The sequence below is a fragment of the Salvelinus namaycush genome, chromosome 13 (genome assembly GCF_016432855.1).
Source record: "Salvelinus namaycush isolate Seneca chromosome 13, SaNama_1.0, whole genome shotgun sequence".
NCBI lineage: Eukaryota > Metazoa > Chordata > Actinopteri > Salmoniformes > Salmonidae > Salvelinus > Salvelinus namaycush.
Window position 1 is genome coordinate 17,077,100 of NC_052319.1, and position 25,419 is coordinate 17,102,518.

The window sequence follows — 25,419 nt, forward strand, 5'->3', positions numbered from 1 at the left end:
GACAACTGGACCATAAAATTGCATTGTTTTCATTTTTAGCAGTGCCTGTGCAATGATTGACACTTGAGAGAATGGAAACGTAAACATGACCTTGAACATTGTGAACGCAGCTGGAGGTGCAGGGTGTAGCTGGAGTTAGGCCTGAGCTGCATGATTTAGGCCAAGCCTATACATCCTGCCCTATATGTTTCCCTCTTTCACTTGGTGTCCTTCCTCCTTCCTGTTCCACCCTTTGCTGTCATTAATCAGTGTATTCTTTGTTCCCTTCCCGTTGTGGCTGTACACATACAGTAGCAATGTGCATGCAGGCCATTATGTGTACACCCCATGGGGAAAGACAACCATTCTGTATAGATATAGAGGTTCACTACTTTCCTTGCTGTTCAACTCAACCATTAGAGGACAAATAACGAACACAATATTATTATATGACCTGCAGGCTGTAGATATTGTGGTCCTTCAGGTCGGTGAGTGAGTTAGGTAGCAGCAGAGATGTTCTGCTTTGATAAGAGGCCCAGAAACTCACCACCCAACACAGCCAGTTTACACGGGAAACAGACCATCGCTTCTGCTGACAAATGTTTTTTAGTTGATGGAAAAGGTCACCATAGGCCTATAGGTCCTGGGCAGAATCATTCACACACACAGCCAGCCATATGACCACCCCACCTACAACTCCGGACATAAACCCATAGGTTCAACATACAATAGTCTATAGACCTACAACATATTCTGTAGGCACATAAAGGTCATGCTCAGTCAGTATTGCGACCAGAACACCCCTTTATCGGTCTGTCATCAACATCATAAGCCTGCCTTTGTAGTTCTCTTCCTTGATGGAATCAAGGTAAAGGTCTCTCTTTAGTACTGTCTGGAGCTATGAAGGATATGCCTATAAAACATGATCTATGGGTAGCACAGACCAGAGCTGTATAGACATGAAAGGCCCAGACTAGTCCACGTGAACTCCTAGTTCCAGATCAGGAACTGTAGTCCCATTACTTTAACTCAAACTAGAAAATCAACCCACCTCTGTTATCTTTCAAATGGGCTATTGACGCACCTGGACTGGTATATCCTTTTTACACTACTAAGCCAAACCGAGCTGGAAAGAACAATGTGAAAAGAAAATATCCTAACCAGCACGATACGGTTTGACCCGGCCCTTTAGTGTGAATCAGGTACTAGATTCCTTGCAGACCAGGACTGTGCATCCCTGTTGAATAATTACGTGCTGCAGTAGTCAGTCAGTCAGAGTAGTCCGTCCCCTGCTACTCTACATTAAGTAGGTCAGGCCTCATCCAGTAGTCCAGAGAGGAGACAGAGGTTGGTGATTAAGTTTAACAAGCTCACCACTTCCCTAGCCCCCATAAGCCCCTTCTGTCAAAGCTTCATAGCGCCCAGCCCAGCAGCTGCTCTAAAGTTTCCCTTTTCTTTGACTTGAGGTTATGGCCCAACCATTGACCCTGCTACACTGCAGACATTTTGTATCCTACTTCTTTAGTCACTGTAGTATGCCGATATGCAAAGCGTTGCACTTGATGCTTGGCCTCTGTGTAATAAACAGTGAGGTTGATGTGTCTTTTTCTCTCCTCTCCTTTGTAGGACCCAGGGCCCATGCCCCCTTCCCCCATCCTGGGTCAGAAGCCATTGCAGTTGATTGAGATCAAAGCCAGGGGGCGCTTCGGCTGCGTTTGGAAGGCTCAGCTACTCAATGATTATGTGGCTGTCAAAATCTTCCCCATTCAGGTACAGTACTGTTAGCCACTAACTAACCACCTGCAGCAGAATGCAGGGCTAGGGGAGGGTGGCTTTCCCTGCTTCTTTGGGAGAGAGAGGAGAGCGTCGTCAGTCTTAAAATTCCAGGCCCTAACTAATCCTCCTGGGCTGACCAGCCCTTTAGCTTAGAGGCCAATCACTAAACCCACAGTGGCCTCGATTGACCACTAAGCACTAACTGACATAATGACAGAACATGCATACAGTAAGGTCCATAATTATTGATACCCTTTATAAAGATGAGCAAGAAAGACTATAAAATAAATAATTGAAATACTGAGCTATATTGTATGCTAAACATTTTTTTTTTTTACATTATACTAATACAATTGCTCAGAGAAAGATTTTGTTTAACAAGTAATGCAAAGAAATAATTTTTTCAAATAAAAAAATTATTCAAATGAGCTCTATTTTCATCATCCATAGCACCGGTTCCAATCCAAGTGCCAATTCCGTTTAGCAAACTCCAGGCGGTACTATGGTCAGATGACTTGAAAATAGAGTTCTTTGACCACACGCACCAGTGGTAGGTTTGGTGTCAAAAAACAGATGCATATGCAGAAAAGAACCTCATACCTACTGTAAAATATGGTGGTGGATCTTAGATGTTATGGGGCTACTTCCACTGGTCCAGGAGCCCTTGTTAAGGTCAACGGCATCATGAACTTTACCAAGTACCAACCAAAAACCTGGTTACCTCTGCCAGGAGACTGAAACTTGGCTGCAAGTGGATCTTCCACCAAGCCGATAACTCTAAGCACACATCAAAATCCACCAAAGGTTAATTAACCACAAAATCAACTTTTTGCAATGGCCAGCTCAGTCTCTGGACTTAAACCCCATTGAAACCCTGTGGTTTGAATTGAGTGCAGGCAAAGGATATCAAGGATCTTAAGATTCTGTATGGAGGACTGGTCTAAGATCACCCCAATGTGTTCTCAAATCTCATAAAACATTTTAGAAAAAGCCTCAGTGTCGTTATCCTCACAATGTGAGGGTGCTGGATAATTGAAAACAGGGGTGCCAATCATGTTGACCCCTATCTGTTTTTAGATAGATCGATCGTTTTTTTAAATTACTTTTTAAACAAAATCTCATTCTCTTAGCAATTGTATTTGTATAAAAGGATATCATTTTCAAAAATAATTGAGCATACAATATAGCTCACTATTTGAATTATTTATTTATACTGTCTTTTGGAAAGAAGTGGAGGGCACTGAACCAACTTGAGTCGAGGTGTACCTAAAAAATGCAATCATAATTGAAAAGGAAAAGTCGCAGCGCTCGCTCGTCTTTTTTGCTCATCTTTATCAAGGAGGCCAATCATTTTGGACCTGACTGTATATTATACTGTTTTAACCAGTTAAAGAAATGTTTTTTTGGTGTCTTTTGACAATTTGTTTACCCTACCAAATACTTTGCAATCTAATAATGGGGGGAAATCCAATACTCACTAGTTGTTATACATTTGTCTTTGTAGTGTATCTGTGGCCTTGTTTGTCATCCTCAGGACAAGCAGTCATGGCACAATGAGTATGAAATCTACAACCTGAGCGGGATGAGGCATGAGAACCTTCTCCACTTCCTCGGAGCGGAGAAGAGGGGCACCAACATGGACATAGAGCTGTGGCTGATCACAGCCTACCACGAGAAGGTACAGCCCCCCCCTGCTGGCCAAAGGACCACAGCACAAACACAAAGCACATTCAGCCGAACTCATTCAACGTTCTCATGCTAGAATTGAACAATTATCCCAATAAACATGAAGAAGATAATGATGTTTCTTCCTAATTTTCAGAGAATACTAGAATGATTTTTATCTGTGTTGAATAAACATGCCCTCTAGTGGTTAGAAGTAGAACAATCAGCTGGCATTATGTCAGACTGTTGTGGCATGTTGAAGGTGAGGCACATTGCTGGGTGCTGTTATATAAACTGGCTGTATGCCTCCATTTCCAGGGCTCGTTGACAGACTATCTGAAGGCCAACGTGTTGTCATGGAACGAGCTGTGTCACATAGCCCAGACCATGTCCCGAGGCCTGGCTTACCTCCATGAAGACATTCCTGGTCTGAAGGATGGACACAAGCCTGCCATCGCCCACAGGTCAGCTCCCTGCTCTCCTATCTTCCCCAGTCACCTATCCTATCTATCCTCCATGTTTTTGTCTTCCAATAAACCTATTATATTATATTTTATTCTATCCACGTCCTTCCTCCACAAACAAAATATCTCTGCTTCCAGATATTATACAATATTATGATAAGTGATGGGTAGCTTTCCTCTCCCACGCTGTCTGTTGTCTCATTGGAGTGTTTCTGTTCTTCTGTGATCCACAGGGACATCAAGAGTAAGAATATCCTTCTGAAGTCCAACCTGACGGCCTGCATTGCTGACTTTGGCCTGGCCCTGAGGTTTGAGGCTGGGAAATCAGCTGGGGACACGCACGGACAGGTGAGTGATGAGATGTAGGTTGTGGAGAGACTGTCTGATAGGTTCCATGATGTCAAAATGACTGGATCATTCTACATCATAAAATCCGCTTGTCAATAGTTGAGCTTTGTATTGCCTGATGCCAAAATAGACACTGTATTCCACAATTGACTGTAAACTGTCCAAAACAAGCATGACCATTGATTTAGATTGATATCGAACAAATCAGTGTGTGTTTGTCTATCATTTCCAGGTGGGCACCCGGAGGTACATGGCCCCTGAGGTCCTGGAGGGGGCGATCAACTTCCAGCGGGACTCATTCCTGAGGATAGACATGTATGCTCTGGGACTGGTGCTGTGGGAGCTGGCCGCACGCTGCAAGGCTGCCGACGGTAAGAGCACACTCCCTTGAAGGACCATACATTAGGGGTGACCAATCCTTCTCCTGGAGAGCACGATTCTCTTCCAACCCTACTCTCAGGCAAGCTACCCTACCGCAGGATTTAGTTCTAACTTTACTCGGCACCTTGATTAGCTGAATCAGGTGTGCAAGTGTAGGGCTGGAGCAGAAGCCTGTATACCCAGTAGCTCTCCAGGAGGATTGTCCTTTAATGCCGTAGTACTACCATAGTCCTGGTCAAGGGCCACCACTGTCTAAGCAGGGGCCAGTCTGTCTGGTTCCATGGAGCAGTAGTGACCTGGCCTAGCCTGGGTAGTTGTGTCGGTGGTCAGCATGTGGAACACTCTGTGGTTATTACTGGAGGTCAACTCGGAGTTAGAGCTTGGTCAGAGCAACTCACCGGCTCGGAGGGAGACCTCCACTGGTCAAGGGCTGTTATAGACTGGGTGGTTTGAGCCCTGAATGCTGATTGGCTGACAGCCGTGGTATATCAGACCGTATACCATGGGTATGACAAAACATGTATTTTTACTGCTCTAATTACATTGGTAACCAGTTTATAATAGCAATAAGGCACCTTGAGGATTTGGTGTATGGCCAATATACCATGGCTAAGGGCTGTATCCAGGCACTCTGCATTGCGTCGTGCAAAGAACAGCCCTTAGCCGTGGTATATTGGCCATATACCACACCCCTTCGTGCCTTATTGCTTAATTAGACCACAGAAAGCATCAGCTCTTAATTCCTTATGAGAATCTCAGAGCACTGATTGAGTTGACCACTGATTTATGTTCTTTATTAGCTCAAAGAAACTATTGTTATATTGATTGCATTTTGTTTTGTGAATGGGTCACTGTGGTGTTGAGATGTGTGTGTAACATTGTGCTGTGTGTATGTTCAGGCCCTGTGGATGAGTACATGCTGCCGTTTGAGGAGGAGATTGGCCAGCACCCGTCCCTGGAGGACATGCAGGAGGTAGTGGTCCACAAAAAACTGAGGCCCACGCTCAGGGAGTGCTGGCAGAAACACGCGGTGAGTAGATCATATACACCATGTATCTTAATCTATAATGTGACTGAAGGGGCAGTACAGTGACTACCACAAACTACCAAAACCCATCATCATGGAACAGTAAGGACATCGAGTACAGAGAAGCTCTGCTGAGCAGAAAAAATAGCACAACTACTGAACAGCTTTTGACATTAACATTACAATGGGCTATTATAGCTAAATATAGCTCCATGTTAATTTCCCTGTATAAGCCTTTCACTCCCTGCCATGGCCCAGGCCACTGCTTACCTCATCTGTTTATGTCTTGACTGCGGTTAGCTAAGACGGTTTGTCTGAATCCCTACTGTTTGCAGAGCATCCTAACTCGAGCCCAACGCAGACACTTATTGATCGGAGAATGATACTGTCTTTGTGGCCTGATTTCTCTCCCCCCCCAGTCTAGAAGATAGCGGCCATTTCTGAAATGTCTGCTGAGTAGCCTCCTTCTCAAAGTTTCTGCACTATCAGTGTCTCCTATCGAATCTGTGGATCTGTAACAGTAGATTAGTTAAGCTAATGGCGTCTGGTCTCTCTGTCCACAATGCTGCCACACGGGCCTTGTTTGCTGTGTGTCATTGTGCCCTTGTGTCGCAGAGGGTAAACGTGTGTGTGCTAATGTGTGTGCTCTGTCCCTCCCAGGGTCTGACCATGCTGTGTGAGACAATCGAGGAGTGCTGGGACCATGAGGCAGAGGCACGCCTGTCGGCGGGGTGCGTGGAGGAGCGCGTGGTGCAGATGCAGCGCCTCAACAACGTCACTGCGCCCGAGGAGATTGTCACAGTTGTCACCATGGTGACCAACGTGGACTACCCCCCTAAAGAGTCCAGCCTATGACTAGGCGTATGAGTTAACACAGGACAGGAGAACAGACCCCACAGAGACTCACCTCCCTGAGCAGAGGGTCAAGACTCGTTCCACATCCGTCGCTGTGATTGTACACAAGGTGGCGGCAAAAATCACTCAGTGGACCTAGGTTCATGGAGAACTATCCAGGTCTGAATTGGTTCCTATTGCGTTTAGCTACATGTGTGCCTAAAGACTTCCTCACGCCTGGGTCATTTTAAAATGGGAGGGCGTGATGGGAAAACAAACTAGCAATCATCTAAATCCCTCACTGGACGCACCTTGACAATGGACAAAGTCATTTTAAAGTTGACCTTTTGGCTGATATTACATTTTTTTTGTAAAAGAAAGGAAAACGTACTTCCTGGACTGACTTCAGTTTTTTCTCTAAGAAAAGGAGGAACAGGAGAGAAGAAGAATCCCGACACAAACACAGTTAATTTAATTTCAGTATAAAAAAGGGCAACTTGGTTTTTAAACACATTTGCTCTTTGTGTTTCTATGAATGACTATTGTAATGCCAATAAGAAACAGCTTCTGAATGTCTGTGTATCGCTGCTGTACATATATCAACAGAGAGAAAAAATAGCGTAATCAAGGTTATTTATCCGGACCTGCCTCACAGCATTTCTTTAAAAATAACCATCAACCTCTTGAGTCTCTTAACAAGGTATACCTCAGTTTCACATCCTACAAATGATGTTTTCCTTCGTAACACTAAAACCACTACAGGACATCGACATTCAGATGACATGTTTGGTATTGAAGCTTTTTCAAATTATGGAGTATGCCAACAAAAATGGCCATTCACAAATCAGTGTTTTTGCCTTGTTAAGTCCTTTGTTTGTGTATTTTATATGTTGCCCCAGCTATTCAAATGTGACTGTGAGCGTTGTTGTTTTACCAACATTTTTAGACCGTTTAAACATGTTGAGAAGAAAATCCCTGAAAATATGAATACATTAGAGAAAAAATATTTTAAAAGCATTTCCCTTATTAGATTTGCAGTGTCTACAAAATATTTAAAAACGCATGTTTTCCCCCCCTTTTTTCTATGTAAAAGTGTGTGACACTGGTGTCAGGTGTTCGAAACCCCCTATTGATTTTAAAATGAAACGTCTACAATCCGCTGTAACGGTATTGCTCTTTCTCCCTGCCCTGGTTGTAGTATTTTCTGTTTGTAGTCTGCTATTTCCATCATATTTCAATACGTCTCAGGAAGCACACATTACTCTATGACCCCATCCTCTCTGCTTTTAGGCGCTGACTGATTCTCGTGCCATTATTTTGGAGACAACTTAATCAAGGGGTGCATACATGAGGTCTTTACAGCTGGTGTGGTTTTCAGGTAGATGTCCATATAGAGGGGTTATTCAGATCATGTCAGGTGTTCTACATTACTAAAGTAGCCATCATGATCAAATCTATATGTGTTCCCCTTCAATCTTGTATTCCCCATCACTAACAGCATGTCCACCACTTTGGCTCTGTGCTCCTTAGACAAGACATAAAAAGATTCAAATGGCCAATTGCAGCTTTCAGATTCTAACCCGGAATATGTTCTGTTAGTAGTCCTATTGTACTCAAACATTGGTGACTCAATTATATGCTTCTCTCCATCAGACATATTTTGTTATAGCCTACCACATAACATTCAGGGATATAGTAACACTACGCTTTTACTCAGTTAACTGTATGCAATCAAAGTTGGGGCTGACAGTGGCTTCTTGCCATGGCACCAACTTTCAATCTCTATGTAGCGTTTGTTTTTTAATCAATGAAATCAGCTGTTTTTGTTTATTCTCTTGACTATAAACCCGCACATCCTCTCTGGCAATAACTGTATGCCATCTCAATAGTACAATGATATGTAAGTTATGGATTTAAAGTAGTCATTGCATCTGTAGGACTAAGCCTGTAGCTCGGAGGGTTTATTATTCTCTCACTCACTGACATCTATGCTACTCTTGCTATTCCTCTCTAACCTGAGCCACTGATTCAGGAGTGTAGATATGGGGAGCCAACAACAGAGCAATCTTCAAAAGCAGGGGAGACAGATTTGCAACTGCTGCCATTTTGGTATATACTTACTGTATTATCTGTAGCACTGATGCCAAGGAGGAAAGTCAAATCCAATCTTTATGTTTCCATATTTTCCATACTTTTTAAAAGCACTGCTGCTGTGCAAATGCTCCATCTCACTAAACAGATGCTCTCCCTCTGGCCTCAGAAGGTTTCTAGGTTTATTTTATGTAAAACAATAGTACATTACTTGTTTCTATGACACCATTATGTTTCTAAGGAGGCACACATTACATTTAGCCTACATTACACCCCCTTAAAAGCCAAACCCCTCTGACATTAGTAGATGACTGGATGGAAAATGCACAGTGTGTACATATGAATGTTGTTTTAGATTGTGATTTTAGCATGATGTTGTTTTATATGGTCTCAAGGCAGAAAATGAATAAAAAATCCTTTCTTTTGTTAATAATATTCTCCCAAAATATTTTTGTTGTTTATTTGATATGTAATTGTATTTTTAAAATGGTTTTATTAATTTATGTCAAGGCCCAGACAATGCTAACTTCTCTTTCAGAAGAAGTAGTATTGTTATTATATATCTTTATGCTAGTAAAGACTCCCTGGATTGGCTCATAATTTACCTCAGACAGACATCCTAGCTGTCACTCAACGTTCCCACAACATTGATCAGTGTTGAAGGCGAGTTGTATGGTGCAACCATAGACTTGTATAATTAACAATGTTGTGGGAATATGACCTGAGATTTGATCAGCTATGGCGTTTTTATTTTCTATGTTACGGTGACATTACTTTGTCATCACACAATAGAAATGGTGTCACTGTTAACTGAGGTTTGTGTTATCTGCCGATATTCTCACCATAAGCATAAATGGCCACCCTACAATCAAAATAAACATGCCATCTTTTCCTTTGTTTTGCAAGTATTTAACAAACAGTTTCAGGGCTTGGTTGGAAGTGATTGTTAAATATTGTACAGAATAAATTGTATGCTATTTCTCCCACTAAAATAAAGTATAGTGACTGCTCTGAACAATGTGTACTGTCTGTTTTTGAGGTTCTGAGTATGAAAACGCAGGTGCACTTACTCCCGAGTGGCACAGCTGTCTAAGGCACTGCATCTCAGTGCTAAAGGCATCACTACAGACCCTGGTTCGATTCCAGGCTGTATCACAACCGGCCGTGATTGGGAGTCCCATAGGGCGGCGCACAATTGGCCCAGCGTCGTCCGGGTTAGGTTTGACCGGGGTAGGCCGTCATTGTAAATAAGAATTTGTTCTTAACTGGCTTACCTAGTTAAACAAAGGTTAAATTAAAAAATATATATATACATTTTTTTGTTGTTGTAATATTCCTAGGTAGACAGGTTGCCTCCCACAATGTTAAAACTTCTTCAGGATCGGTGGGTCCCCTGTGGGACGGTTGAGCTAACGTAGGCTAATGCGATTAGCATGAGGTTGTAAGTAACAAGACAATTTCCCAGGACATAGACATATCTGATATTGTAAGAAAGCTTAAATTCTTGTTAATCTAACTGCACAGTCCAATTTACAGTAGCTATTACAGTGAAATAATACCATGCTATTGTTTGAGGAGAGTGCAGTTTTGAACATGAGAAGTTATTAATTTACAAATTAGTCACATTTGGGCAGTCTTGATACAAAATTTAGAACAGAAATACAATGGGTCATTTGATCAGTCTAAAACGTTGTACATACACTGCTGCCATCTAGTGGCCAAAATCGAAATTGCACCTGGGCTGGAATAATACATTATGACCTTTCTCTTGCATTTCAAAGATGATGGTACAAAAAAAGACAATAATGTTTTTCTTTGTATTATCTTTTACCAGATCTAATGTGTTGTATTCTCCTACATTCCTTTCACATTTCCACAAACTTCAGTGTTTCCTTTCAAATGGTACCAAGAATATGCATATCCTTGCTACAGGCAGTTAGATTTGGGTATGTCATTTTAGGCGAAAATTTGAAAAAAGGGGTGGATCCTTAAGAGTTAACAATGTTCCAGCCCGAGGTCTGGGATTTCGGAGACTACACTGTCCTGGGAGCATTGAAGAAGAGGCAGCAACATTCATCCAATGTTTACCCACCACCTGTGTAAACCCATTAATGTGCAGATGGCTGTGAATGAATGTTACAACTGTGCTGCTGATTTAGGATAGATTGTGAGAATAGGATGATTCGTGCAGTCCCTCATCTACCAAGCTGGCAGAATTTCTGATGCAGTGCTTAAGTACAGTATGAATGTGGTTTGGTAGATCTCAGCACCCTAGGGAGCTAGGGTCTGATCATCCATCTGATCACTAGATGGCAGCAAAGCCCATTGCATCTCAGATTCCCTTTGTCACACCTTGGGATGCATGAACATGAATTGAACATCCTGGGCCTGATACACTAAATATGTACGCACATTATAATTTACACTACCTATAGAAGCTACAATTTATTCAATAATCAGAATATGCCTGCATTATGGAATGCATGCACCATAATACTTTCGAAGATACAAGAATGTTTCAACATGTCTCCTGCTAAATAACTACATTTAAACTTCAATGGCATATGGACGTCCCAAGGATCCCGGATAGCACAGACCCTTTTTCTAAACCTTACTTGCGTACCATTTACATTGTGTTGCATGGTGGGACACCTTTTTTCCAGGCTCCAGCTGCGGCGCATGCGCAATTTATCTCTCCCATATTTCTATTCCCAACAAGCTGGATAGAAATCGAGCAGTAGCACTTGTACGTGGGAGCGCTTTAATCTTGATTTTCAAAGGAATAGCTAACCTGAACCTAGACTTATTTCAACATTTCTCAACACATAATCCTTAAAAGCTAAATGTGGACTATTTAAATGCAGGGCATGGTATTTGGGATATGCTAAAACCTTATTTCTGACTCCTGCCTCTCAGCAACAGACCTCTGGCTGTCTCAATTTTGGCCCTGGCTCGACTCGACTGACATTTCTGCAAAGGGCTTCGGTTCATGGTGATATTTTTACTAAATTCTCGGGTTGCTGGGTGTCGTTTTTGTCATCTGAAAAAGGTAACTAAGGTAAGAGTGTAAAATTAGTTTACAAATGTAAGATATATATTTTTGCAAACTCTATTGTAGCTGGTTAGCTAGCTAAATGGCTAGCTAAGTTAGCGACTAGTAGCACAACAAAGATGTGGAAAAAACATGTATTTTGTCATGCAGGGACTACTGTTGAAGTTGTAGCTATCTTCACTAAGCGTGTTCTTGGCTGTGAAATTGTTCGTGCTGTGTTTATGTTATGTCATCGTCAATAACAGGGTAGTAAGCGTAGCCACCAAGTAGCGAGCTCCTTAAAGTAAAGGCAGCTAGGTAACTAACGTTAGCTAGTAGCCCAAGATGTACTCTTAATACCGTTACTCCTTAAAAGGTCCAAGGACCTTGTTATTTTCAGAGGTAAACAGCCAAGTACTCCATCTAAACGTGTATCTATTCTCAATTGCGATATGATTTTAGAAACATAAAGCCCTTTACTTTCTTATCATATCAAAAATAATTTTACAAATGTAAAAAAAATACACTTACTGTCACCAGTGGAGGCTGCTGGAACGGCGCATCAACACATGGAAACCATGTGTTTGATGTATTTGATTACAATATTCCTATCCAGTCATTACCACGAGCCCGTCCTCCCCAATTAAGGTGCCACCAACTTCCTGTGCTGGACACTGTTTCATCTGGCTTTATCACAGTTGCAGCCGATATTATTTTTCAGTGACGAAGTTTCTGGAGCATGCTAGATAGCAAGGTAATTAACACCGGTGGTCCCTTGGTCTTCAGTCTGTCTTCTGTAAAGTTCTGTAACATGGAGATAGGGCCGTGTGGGAACACTAACCCTATAAAAGGTGTGTATCAATTTTAACGTTTTTTTATTTTATTGTATCGCTGTTATGAACGATAAGGTCATTATGCTATCAAAACCGTATCGCAAGCCATGTTCAGATGGAGCGTCTGGATTTAACAAAACTCACACACACTTATGCTGTATTGTACTGTGGTTTCAGAGGAGTGTGGCACAGTAATAATTTACCTGACTTTAATATAATTGTTTTTTTCCTAAATCCTAATCCTGGATAGTGATGACAATCTGTAACCGTTTGGTTTTTGTACTGTTTGATTTCTAAACCAGATGAGTTCTCAAATGTAAGCAGTTGCCCAATATCATGGTGGGCATGCGTGATGTTGGATGCGTTGGAATATAAAGTATGGAGAAGGATAAATTGTCAGCAGGATTATAGTAAAATCAGTTGGCAAAACTAATGTTTGCGTTTCAAATACTAAATGTTCAGTGAATGTGAATATATTTAGGTGGTTTAAATGATTAGCCTAACTTTGTAACTAACCTTGTAAAAGTTGACGGTGGCAATTTATTGCCAATCCATTATTCTGCTACTAGCTATGAGTGTGAGACATGTTTTCCATAATGTGCACGTTTTATGCATATACCTTCGAACAAAGAACACATCACATTTAGTGTTTCACCATTTATTGAGAACGTAGACATAGCAAACATGTATCAGGCAGTATTTTAAGTATCTACGTATAGTGTAACCTACCAATCTGTGTATACTGAACAAAAATATAAACGCAACATGCAACAATTTCAAAAATGTGTCAATTGAAATAAATTCATAAGGATAATCTATGGATGTCTATGGATGTCACATGACTGGGCAGGGGTGCAGCCATGGTTGGGCCTTGGAGGGCATAGGCCCACCCACTGGGGAGCCAGGCCCAGCTAATGAGAATAGCCCCCCCCCCCCCCCCCCCCCCCCCATCCCGCATGTGAAGAAGCCGGATGTGGAGGTCCTGGGCTGGGTTGTGAGGCCGGTTGGACGTACTGCCAAACTAACATTCAATTCTCAGGCAACTGCTCTGGTAGACATTCCTGCATGCACTCTCCCTCAACATTTGAGACATCTGTGGTGTTGTGTGACAAAACTGCACATTTTAAAGTGGCCTTTTATTGTCCCCAGCACAAGGTGCACATGTGTAATGATCATGCTGTTTAATCAGCTTCTTGTTTTGCCACACCTGTCAGGTGAATGGATTATTTTGGCAGAGGAGAAATGATCACTAACAGTGACGTAAACAAATTTGTGCAAAATATTTGAGAGAAATAAGCTTTTGGTGTGTATGGAACATTTCAGGGATTTTTGATTTCAGCTCATGAAACATGGGACCAACACTTTACATGTTGCATTTTATATCTTTGTTCGGTGTATAGGGTTCCACATTTTGGGAAATATTCAGAGGTGGGAATTAACGGGAATATATGGGAATTAACGGAAATTAATATTAATACCATTTAAATGTAGATGTCTTTTTGCATTGGATATATTTACCATATCATATGTGGATAGAAACATAAACCTTTTACCATGTCATAAGTAGACATACACTACCGTTCAAAAGTTTGGGGTCACTTAGCCTTTTAAAATGATAAACTTGGATTAGCTAACACAACGTTCCATTGGAACACAGGAGTAATGGTTGCTGATAATGGGCCTCAGTATGCCTATGTAGATATATAATAAAAAATCTGCCGTTTCCAGCTACAATAGTCATTTACAACATTGACAATGTCCACACTGTTTTTCTGATCAATTTGATATTTTAAATGGACAAAAAATGCCTTTTCTTTCAGAAACAAGGACATTTCTAGAAAACCCTTTTGCAATTATGTTAGCACAGCTGAAAACTTGCTGTGCTGTTTAACTTCTTACGGCTGAAATCCCGTTAACGGGATCGATTTGACAACAGCCAGTGAAAGTGCAGGGCGCCAAATTCAAACAACAGAAATCTCATAATTAAAATTCCTCAAACATACAAGTATTATACACCATTTTAAAGAAACTTGTTGTTAATCCCACCACAGTGTCCTATTTCAAAAAGGCTTTACGACGAAAGCACACCATCTGATTATGTTAGGTCAGCGCCTAGTCACAGAAAAACACAGCCTTTTTCCAGCCAAAGAGAGGAGTCACATAAAGCAGAAATAGAGATTAAATTAATCACTAACCTTTGATCTTCATCAGATGGCACTCATAGGACTTCATGTTACACAATACATGCATGTTTTGTTCGATAAAATTCATATTTATATCCAAAAATCTCAGTTTATATTGGCGCGTTATGTTCAGTAATGTTTTGCCTCCAAAACATCCGGTGATTATGGCAAAAGCACACCATGAGATAATCTGAGTACAGCGCTCAGCCACCATACAGATACCCGCCATGTTGTAGAGTCAACAAAAGTCAGAAATAGCATTATAAATATTCACTTACCTTTGATGATCTTCATCGGAATGCACTCCCAGGAATCCCAGTTCCACAATAAATGTTTGTTTTGTTCAATAAAGTCCATCATTTATGTCCAAATACCTCCTTTTCGTTTGCGCGTTTAGTCCAGTAATCCAAATGCACAACGCGCGAGCACTAAGTCCAGACGAAAAGTCAAAAAGGTTATATTACAGTTCGTAGAAACATGTCAAACGATGTATAGAATCAATCTTTAGGATGTTTTTATCATAAATCTTCAATATTGTTTCAACCGAACAATTCCTTTGTCTTTAGAAATGAAAAGGAACAGAGCTCGCTCTCACGGCCGTGCGCCTGACTTAGCTCATGGCATTCTGCCAGACCCTTTAGTCAAACAGCTCGTATTCTCTCCCCCTTCACAGTAGAAGCCTGAAACAAGGTTCTAAAGACTGTTGACATCTAGTGGAAGCCTTAGGAAGTGCAATCGGACCAGCATCCCGGAGTCGCCTCTTCACTGTTGACGTTGACACTGGTGTTTTGCGGGTACCATTTAATGAAGCTGCCAGTTGAGGACTTGTGAGGCGTCTGTTTCTCAAACTAGACACTCTAATGTACTTGTCCTCTAGCTCAGTTGTGCACCGAGGCCTCCCACTCCTCTTTCTATTCTGGTTAGAGCCAGTTTGCGCTGTTCTGTGAAGGGAGTAATACACAGTGTTGTACAAGATCTTCAGTTTCTTGGCAATTTCTCGCATGGAATAGCCTTCATTTCTCAGAACAAGAATAGACTGAGTTTCAGAAGAAAGTGCGTTGTGTCTGGCCATTTTGAGCCTTGCATCTCCATCCCAAAGCCCTTGCTTGGAAGTGTACTTCGCCAGACTTCCAAGAACCTTGCCCTCATCCAGACCAAGGTGGCGAGACACAGTAGTGATGACACCATAGGGCTTGTTGATCTCTGCCCCAGACAGGATACTCTTGCCAGTATACTTGGGGTCCAACATGTACGCTGCGGCGTGCATGGGCTTCAGGCAGAAGTCTTCACGCTTTTTGTTGTATTTCAGAACTCCTGTTTCCCCCTGCTTGGAGCAACAGTGAAGTGGGCAGAGCAGTATGTATTTCTCCTCCTACATCTGCAAGCAGACTCTGAACATCAGACAGGATGGCATTGTCTCCCTCAATCCGTGCAATGGCTACTGCTATAGGTTTCAGGCTGCTTACCACTCTTTCCCAAAATACATAATCCAGGAGGATCCTCTTGATTGGGCTGTCCATATCGGCAGACTGTGATATGGCCATTTCTTGGAGAGACTCCTTCCCCTCCAGGAGACTGTCAAACATGATGACAACACCACCCCATTGGGTGTTGCTGGGCAGCTTCAATTTGGTGCTCTTATTCTTCTCACTTTGCTTGGTGAGGTAGATTGCTGGTATAACTTGATGACCCTTCGCATACCTAACCATTTCATTGGCTCTCTTGTAGTGTATCCATTGTTTTCAGTGCCATGATGTCCTTGAGGAGCAGATTCAATGCATGAGCAGCACAGCCAATGGGTGTGATATGAGGGTAGGACTCCTCCACTTCAGACCATGCAGCCATCATGTCCGCAGCATTATCTGTCACCAGTGCAAATACTTTCTGTGGTCCAAGGTCATTGATGACAGCCTTCAGCTCATCTGCAATGTAGAGGCCGGTGTGTCTGTTGTCCCTTGTGTGTGTGCTCTTGTAGAATACTGGTTGAGGGGTGGAGATGATGTAGTTAATTATTCCTTGCCCAAGAACATTCGACCACCCATCAGAGATGATTGCAATACAGTCTGCTTTCTCTGATTTTCTTGACCGTCACTTGAACTCTGAACTCTGCATCCAGCAAATGAGTAGATAAAGCATGTCTTGTTGGAGGGGTGTATGCTGGGCGAAGAACATTCAGAAATATCTTCCAATACACATTTCCTGTGAGCATCAGAGGTTAACCATTTGCATACACCCCTCGAGCAACATTCATCAGCATTTCTCTGACTACGTTCCTCCATTGAGTCAAAAAAACATATGATTCCAGGAGGACCATGAGCTGTTGCTATCGATAAGGTGTCTGATTCATCATTTTCACCTCGACAAAAGTCCCTGTACCTCAACAAATACAATTCCATGTACAGATAAATAGTTCACCTCTAATTCCTCCCAATCCCGGATCCGGGAGCACCCCCATCAGTAAAAAAGCTGACTAGCATAGCCTAGCATAGCGTCACAAGTAAATACTAGCATCTAAATATCATTAAATCACAAGTCCAAGACACCAAATGAAAGATACACATCTTGTGAATCCAGCCATCATTTCTGATTTTTAAAATGTTTTACAGGGAAGACACAATATGTAAATCTATTAGCTAACCACGTTAGCAAAAGACACCACTTTTTTACTCCACCATTTTTTTACTCCATCAGTAGCTATCACAAATTCGACCAAATAAAGATATAAATAGCCACTAACCAAGAAACAACTTCATCAGATGACAGTCTGATAACATATTTATTGTATGGCATATGTTTTGTTAGAAAAATGTGCATATTTCAGGTATAAATCATAGTTTACCATTGCAGCCACCATCACAACTCTCACCAAAGCGACTAGAATAACTACAGAGACCATCGTGTATTACCTAATTACTCATCATAAAACATTTCTTAAAAATACACAGCGTACAGCAAATGAAAGACACAGATCTTGTGAATCCAGCCAATATTTCAGATTTTCTAAGTGTTTTACAGCGAAAACACAATATAGCGTTATATTAGCTTACCACAATAGCAAACATCACAACAGCATTGATTCAAGCCAAACATAGCGATAACGTATAAACCACCAAAATATATTAATTTTTTCACTAACCTTCTCAGAATTCTTCAGATGACAGTCCTATAACATCATATTACACAATGCATATAGAGTTTGTTCGAAAATGTGCATATTTAGCGGCACAAATCGTGGTTATACAATGTGATTAGTGGCCAAAACTTCAAGCAATCTGTCCGGCGCCATCTTGGAGAGGCACCTAATCTAATCGAAAACTATTCATAAACTTGACTAAAAAATACAGATTGGACAGCAAATGAAAGATAAATTAGTTCTTAATGCAATCGCTGTGTTAGATTTTTAAAATTAACGTTACTGCGCAATACAGCGTGCGCTAAAGCGAGACCGCACCATAATTCATGGCGGAATTATTATTTGACATTTGTCAACATAAGTACGAATTAACAGCATAAAGACTGCTTACTATTTGCTGAGCTTCCATCAGAATCTTGGGCAAGGTGTCCTTTCTCCAGAACAATCGTCTTTTGGTTGAAAGATGTCCTCTTGTCCTGTCGAAATAGCCGCTAACGTTAGCCACCCACTGGAGAGGTGTCCAACTCGTGAAAGCGCATCACAAAGAAATCCAGGAAAATCGCAATAAACTGATATAAACTGCTATAAGTCAGTTTAAATTAACTACCTTATGTCTTTAACAACTATAACGAATAAAAACATGACCGGAGATACAGAACTGCTAAAGCGAAAGCTTTGCAGGAGGCCATTGTGATGTCCCTGATGCGCCAGGCGCACCGTTGAAAAGAACGGTACTTCCGTTCCACGGTCTTATATAGGGCCCCAGATTGCGCAATCCACTCCATTCAAATTCTCCCCGCTTACTGACATCTAGAGAAAGGCGTATGCAGTGCATGTAGCCCGATGGCTTACATGGGGACTTATAAACTGACCTCAGAACAGGGACCTCGAATTTCTGAAATCGCACTCCCTGACAGGAAATGTGCTGCAGAATGAGTTCTGTTTCACTCAGAGAAATAATTCAAACGGTTTTAGAAACTAGAGTGTTTTCTATCCAATAGTAATAATAATATGCATATTGTACGAGCAAGAATTGAGTACGAGGCAGTTTAATTTGGGAACGAATTTTTACAAAGTCGAAATGGCGCCCCCCTAGTGTCAAGAAGTTTAAGATTGCCTTATGCTAAGGCACTTCTCTCACTCTACATCCGTGGGCTACATTGGTGACCAGGGTGGGATCCTTTTGATACACGTATGTGGCCTGGGAACAGAAATACTCCATGAGAGAGGGGGGATACTGAATCTCTATAATCTCTATGGAATTTAGTCTTTGATAGGCTCTAACAAGCATTGTTTGTATGGTCAACTTACACACAGTTCTGACACAAACATTTACCCCTCCAGACATGCCACTAGTGGTCTTTTCACAGTCCCCAAATCAAGAACAAATTCAAGAAAGCATATAGTATTTTATATAGAGACATTATTGCATGGAACTCCCTTCTATCTCATATTGCTCAAATGAACATGAAATGAAGATGATAAAGCAACACCTCACAGCACAACGCCTCTCCCCTAATTTACCTAGATATTTTGTGTGTATGTATTTATATGGAGGCTATGCGTGCAATTTTTAAATATATGATCTTCAGCAGTTTTTGTCTGTTATTATGTAATGTTTCGTGTGGACCCCAGGAAGAGTAGCTTTTGCTTTCGCCAACAGCTATTCTAATATAATACCAAGCATGCATATCAGTAGTTGGTGGTCTTCAACTCTTAAAAATTCACTAGACTGTGTAAGACAGGCCATATCACAACCCGCCGTGATTGGGAGTCCCATAGGGAGGCGCACAATTGGCCCAGCATCGTCTGGGTTTGGCCGGTGTAGGCCGTCATTGTAAATAAGAATTTGTTCTTAACTGACTTGCCTAATTAAATAAATACAATTAAACTAAAAAAGACAACCCAGAAATTAAAGACAACAGACAAATGCATGTGGTCTCAATGTCTAATAGTGACAGCAGGGCTAGTTCAAACTGCAGTAGGATGGTTCTCCTCACAGGTGAGTGAATCAGCTAAGCCAATGCTTGGTGAACAGCACTTGGTTGATCTCTGGGAGCAGGACACAGGAGAGGAGAGCTGAATAGATCATGGGAGACAAAAGTGAGAGAAGAATAAATCAAAGAAATCATCACTGCAAAGGATTGTAGTTGATGAGCTTGAAATTAACATCCTGACAGACTAAAGAAATTACAACAGCTAGGATAAGGATAGAGGCAGGGTGCTCTGCTTCCTACTTCAATTTAGCTATAGATTGTACACCAGATAATGTGATAAAACCAAAGATTTTATCTGATTTTTACAAGTTTACCTATATAAAAGCAGCCATAGTTTCGTCAACTAACCTGTTATTGGCGATACTCTCTTCGTTCACGATTCTGAAAAACAGTTATCTTATCGACTGCCTTCAGAATGTATTCATACCTCTAGACTTATTCCACATTTTGTAGTTACAGCCAGAATTCAAAATGGTTAACACTGTCATTTTTATTTCATTGTATTAAGGGTTTACGTAATTCCTTTGTTTACGTATTGTCTCATTGACCCAAAACTATTTTGGGATATTTGTTTACCGCATCCGTTTGTCTCGACTAGAGGTCGACCGATTTTGATTTTTCAACACCGATACCGATTTATTGGAGGACCAAAAAAAGCCGATACCAATTAATCGGCCGTTTTTTAAATTATTTTTAAATTATTATTATATATTTTTTTGTAATAATGACAATTACAACAATACTGAATGAACACTTATTTTAACTTAATATAATACATCAATCAAATCAATTTAGCCTCAAATAAATAATGAAACATGTTCAATTTGGTTTAAATAATGCAAAAACAAAGTGTTGGAGAAGAAAGTAAAAGTGCAATATGTGCCATGTAAAAAAGCTAACGTTTAAGTTCCTTGCTCAGAACATGAGAACATATGAAAGCTGGTGGTTCCTTTTAACATGAGTCTTCAATATTCCCAGTTAAGAAGTTTTAGGTTGTAGTTATTATAGGACTATTTCTCTCTCTGATTTGTATGTTATATACCTTTGACTATTGTATGTTCTTATAGGCACTTTAGTATTGCCAGTATAACAGTATAGCTTCCGTTCCTCTCCTCGCTCCTACCTGAGCTCGAACCAGGAACACATTGACAACAGCCACCCTCGAAGCAGCGTTACCCATGCAGAGCAAGGGGAACAACTACTCCAAGTCTCAGAGCGAGTGACGTTTGAAACGCTATTAGCACGCACTCCGCTAACTAGCTAGCCATTTCACATCGGTTACACCAGCCTAATCTTGGGAGTTGATAGGCTTGAAGTCATAAACAGCTGCTGGCCAACGCACGAAAGTGCTGTTTGAATGAATGCGTACGAGCCTGCTGCTGCCTACCATCGCTCAGTCAGACTGCTCTATCAAATCATAGACTTAATTATAATATAATAACACACAGAAATACGAGCCTTTGGTCATTAAAATGGTAGAATCCGGAAACTATAATTTAGAAAACAAAACGTTTATTCTTTCAGTGAAATACAGAACCGTTCCGTATTTTATCTAGCGGATGGCATCCCTAAGTCTAAATATTGCTGTTACATTGTACAACCTTCAATGTTATGTCATAATTATGTACAATTCTGGCAAATTAATTGCGGCCTTTGTTAGAAATAAATGGACTTCACACAGTTAGCAATGAGCCAGGCGGCCCAAACTGCTGCATATACCCTGACTGCTTGCACGGAACGCAAGAGAAGTGACACAATTTCCCTAATTATAAGAAATTCATGTTAGCAGGCAATATTAACTAAATATGCAGGTTTAAAAATATATACTTGTGTATTGATTTTAAAGAAAGGCATTGATGTTTATGGTTAGGTACATTGGTGCAACGACAGTGCTTTTTTCGCAAATGCGCTTGTTAAATCATCACACGTTTGTCGAAGTAGGCTGTGATTCAATGAGAAATTAACAGGCACCGCATCGATTTATATGCAACGCAGGACACGCTAGATAAACTAGTAATATCATCAACCATGTGTAGTTAACTAGTGATTATGTTAACTTCTTCTGGCTGCAAGCCCGAGGCCGGCCACAATATGACAACAGCCACTTCAAGTGCAGGGCGCGAAATTCAAAATATATATTTTTTAAATATTTAACTTTCAAACATTAACAAGTCCAATACAGCATTTGAAAGATAAACATCTTGTGAATCCAGCCAACATGTCCGATTTTTAAAATGTTTTACAGCGAAAACAGCACGTATATTTATGTTAGCTCACCACCAAATACAAAAAAGGACAGACATTTTTCACAGCACAGGTAGCATGCACAAAGCCAACCTAACTAACCAAGAACCAACCAAACTAACCAAAAAACAACTTCATCAGATGACAGTCTTATAACATGTTATACAATAAATCTATGTTTTGTTCGAAAATGTGCATATTTAGAGCTGAAATCAGTGGTTACACATTGTGCTAAGGTAGCATCTTTTTCCCAGAACGTCCGGATATTTTTCTGACTCTCACATATTCTGACCAAATAACTATTCATAAACATTACTAAAAAATACATGTTGTATAGGAAATGATAGATACACTAGTTCTTAATGCAATCGCAGTGTTAGAATTCTAAAAATAACTTCATTACGACATAAGGCTTACGTTATGGCGAGCGAGTGCCCAAAACCTGGGCGCAAAACTAATAGTACACAGTTCGACAGATATATGAAATAGCATCATAAAATAGGTCCTACTTTTGATGAGCTTCCATCAGAATGTTGTACAAGAGGTCCTTTGTCAAGAACAATCGTTGTTTGGATTTAGAACGTCCTTTTTCCCTCTTGAATTAGCAAGCGCACTAGCCAAGTGGCGCGAAGCTCTCCTTCCTGAACAAAGGCACACAACGCAACACGCCTAACGTCCCGAATAAATTTCCATAATCTAATAACACTATATTGAAAAAACATACTTTACGATGATATTGTCACATGTATCAAATAAAATCAAAGCCGGAGATAGTAGTCGCCTATAACGACAGCTTTTCAGAAGGCAATTCCAGGTCCATCCTTGCGCTTTCCAGAAAACAGGAAATGGGTGACACGTCATTCCAAGAGGATTTATTCCACCTCAGACCAAGATAAACACTCCATTTCTTCTCTCACTGCCTCTTGACATCTAGGGGAAGGTGTATGACGTGCATGTATACTAATACGTATCATGCCCATTTATAGGCAGGACCTAGAACAGAGCATAGTTTTCAGACTTTCCACTTCCTGGTCAGGAAGTTTGTGCCAAATGAGTTCTGTTTTACTCACAGATATAATTCAAACGGTTTTAGAAACTAGAGAGTGTTTTCTATCCAATAGTAATAATAATATGCATATTGTACGAGCAAGAATTGAGTACGAGGCCGTTTGAAATGGGCACCTTTTATCAGAGCTACTCAATACTGCCCCTGCAGCCAGAAGTTAAGATTGATTGTTTTTTTATAAGATAAGTTTAATGCTAGCTAGCAACTTACCTTGGCTTCTTGCTGCCCTCGCGTACCAGGTAGTCGGCCTGCCACGCAGGGTCCTCGTGGAGTGCAATGTAAGGCAGGTGGTTAGAGCGTTGGACTAGTAACCGGAAGGTTGCAAAAACGAATCCCCGAGCTGACAAGGTAAAAATCTGTCGTTCTGCCCCTGAACCAGTTAACCCACCGTTCCTAGGCCGTCATTGAAAATAAGAATGTGTTCTTAACTGACTTGCCTAGTTAAATAAAGGAGTAAAAAAATATATATATAATAATTTCGGCAAATCGGTGTCCAAAAATACCGATTGTTATGAAAACTTGAAATCGGCCCTAATTAATCGCCATTCCGATTAATCGGTCGACCTCTAGTCTCGACCGAGTAAACAGTAAACGTTCCGAGGCTACACGTTTTTGGGGGTTCTTCACTTCAATGTTGAAGGTTTTGAACGCCATTTATACGCAGCAAACTTTCAACATTGTACAGACGTAGTTTTGTGGTCTTGGCTGTACGTTGTCACATCGTCCAACTAGACTATACTGTTTTAATTAATTGTTTTGGGTCGTTTTTACTATGTTCTTCTTACTTCAAATGAGAGGTTTTGGGCTGAGAGCCTTGATATGTTTTATTTATTTTCTCTCTCAATACATGTTATAATTTTTTACAACTACACGTGGTGCTTTTCTAATTTCGTTTGCACATGGGATTGACTTTAAAAAAATATATATTTGCTGCTTGTTTCTCTAACAAAGAACGCTACTTTAAAAGGCGGTACTGTGGGTTTATCACCACACTCTCACAGACATACTGTGCGAAGAAAATATGTTCTATTTAGTCTTGTACCTCATTGGGGAGATATTGTCCGGGATGGGGGGAGGAAGGAGGTTTAATTGTTCAGTTCTGATGTTGTCATTCTGTCTTTTTCCCAAGTGTCTTACACCGTACATTATTACTGAGACAATTTATCCTGGGGTTTTTGGGTATTCATTGCTTTTCCACTCTGTGCTCTAATGACAGGGTTGTATAACGGGAGTGCTCATGGTGGCCAAAATAATACCATCACGTATATTTCGTTGAACATCAAAGGGGCTAACAACCCTGTGAAATGTTGGAGTGTGCTGAGACATTTAAAGGGCAAGCTTGTATGTGTTCTCAATAGCGTCTTAACTCAATTTTACTCTCACATAAGGAGTTTGTCTATTTAATTTCTTCTGAAATAACCTTATTCCTTATTAATTCAACCCCAGATATGTCCTGCTCTTCCATATGGGAGTCCCTCAAAGCATACCTACGTGTCCAAATTATACAGCCAACAAAAACAAATCTCGCTCTCTCGCTCTTTGAGACCTGAGCGAAGCCATAGCTACATTGGATGAGAAGTATGCTGCAGATCCTTCCTCTGATCTATATAAAGAACGCCAGCTACTCAAATCTGAACTTGACGAGCTCTCTACCAGACAAGCTGAACAATTACTCTTACGAGCTCGATAGTGTTTTCATTAAGGCGACAAGGCCAAAAAACTCCTTGCACATTAGATCCGTAAATCTGAGGCCTCACGTTTAATCCCACAAATAAGGACCCTGTCTGGTGCTACCACAGTTATACATAAAGAGATCAATTCAAACAGTTTTACTCTGCGCTATACACCTCTGAATCTCCTCAAGACCCTTTGTTGATTGATTTGTTCTTCGATGGTCTGAATATGCCTTCAATTGATACACTCCCATGATGGTTTAGAAGAAGAATTTACACCTGAGGAGATTGCAACTGCAGTGTCCACAATAAAAAGTGTTAAATCACCGGGTCCAGACGGTTTTCCAAACAAATTTTACAGGACGTTTTCTGGTCTACTTTGCCCATTCCTGTCTTGATTATTTGCGGAGTGCCTTAATAGATCAATGTTGCCCCCCCCCCCCCCCCCACAAGTCTTTATCAGGCTTCAATTTTATTACTATTTAGAGACAAATGAGGTCCCCCTGGAATGTGGATCTTATCGCCAAATCTCGCTTATAAACTGGGATGACAAAATCTTAGCCATCCGTATGGAAGGCTGGCTGCACCAAGTTATACACTCTGACCAGACTGGCTTTATGAGAAATAGGCATTTGTGTTTTCAATATTAGACACATTATGAATATACTGTACTCCAATTATTCTTTGATAAATG

At 40.9% G+C, this 25,419-nt stretch overlaps 2 protein-coding genes across 4 annotated transcripts in view; both read left to right on the top strand.

Annotated features, from left to right (window-relative positions):
- Positions 1–9,580, top strand: part of LOC120058299 (activin receptor type-2A-like) — a 45,756-nt gene extending 36,176 nt beyond the window's left edge. Inside the window, exons 5-11 of one of the 2 annotated variants that reach the window (XM_039006854.1) lie at positions 1,606–1,749; positions 3,260–3,433; positions 3,739–3,884; positions 4,118–4,232; positions 4,465–4,603; positions 5,513–5,643; positions 6,301–9,580. In XM_039006854.1, coding sequence (XP_038862782.1) covers positions 1,606–1,749; positions 3,260–3,433; positions 3,739–3,884; positions 4,118–4,232; positions 4,465–4,603; positions 5,513–5,643; positions 6,301–6,495 — 1,044 coding nt within the window. In that variant the 3' untranslated portion in view covers positions 6,496–9,580. The remainder of the gene's footprint in view (positions 1–1,605; positions 1,750–3,259; positions 3,434–3,738; positions 3,885–4,117; positions 4,233–4,464; positions 4,604–5,512; positions 5,644–6,300) is intronic. The other variant, XM_039006855.1, reaches the window with a different exon arrangement.
- Positions 9,581–11,288: 1,708 nt separating this feature from the next.
- LOC120058300 (methyl-CpG-binding domain protein 5-like) overlaps positions 11,289–25,419 on the top strand; it is a 55,116-nt gene continuing 40,985 nt past the window's right edge. For both annotated transcript variants that reach the window (XR_005477997.1, XM_039006856.1), the window contains exon 1: positions 11,289–11,623. The gene's annotated coding sequence lies outside the window, so the exon portion shown is untranslated. The remainder of the gene's footprint in view (positions 11,624–25,419) is intronic.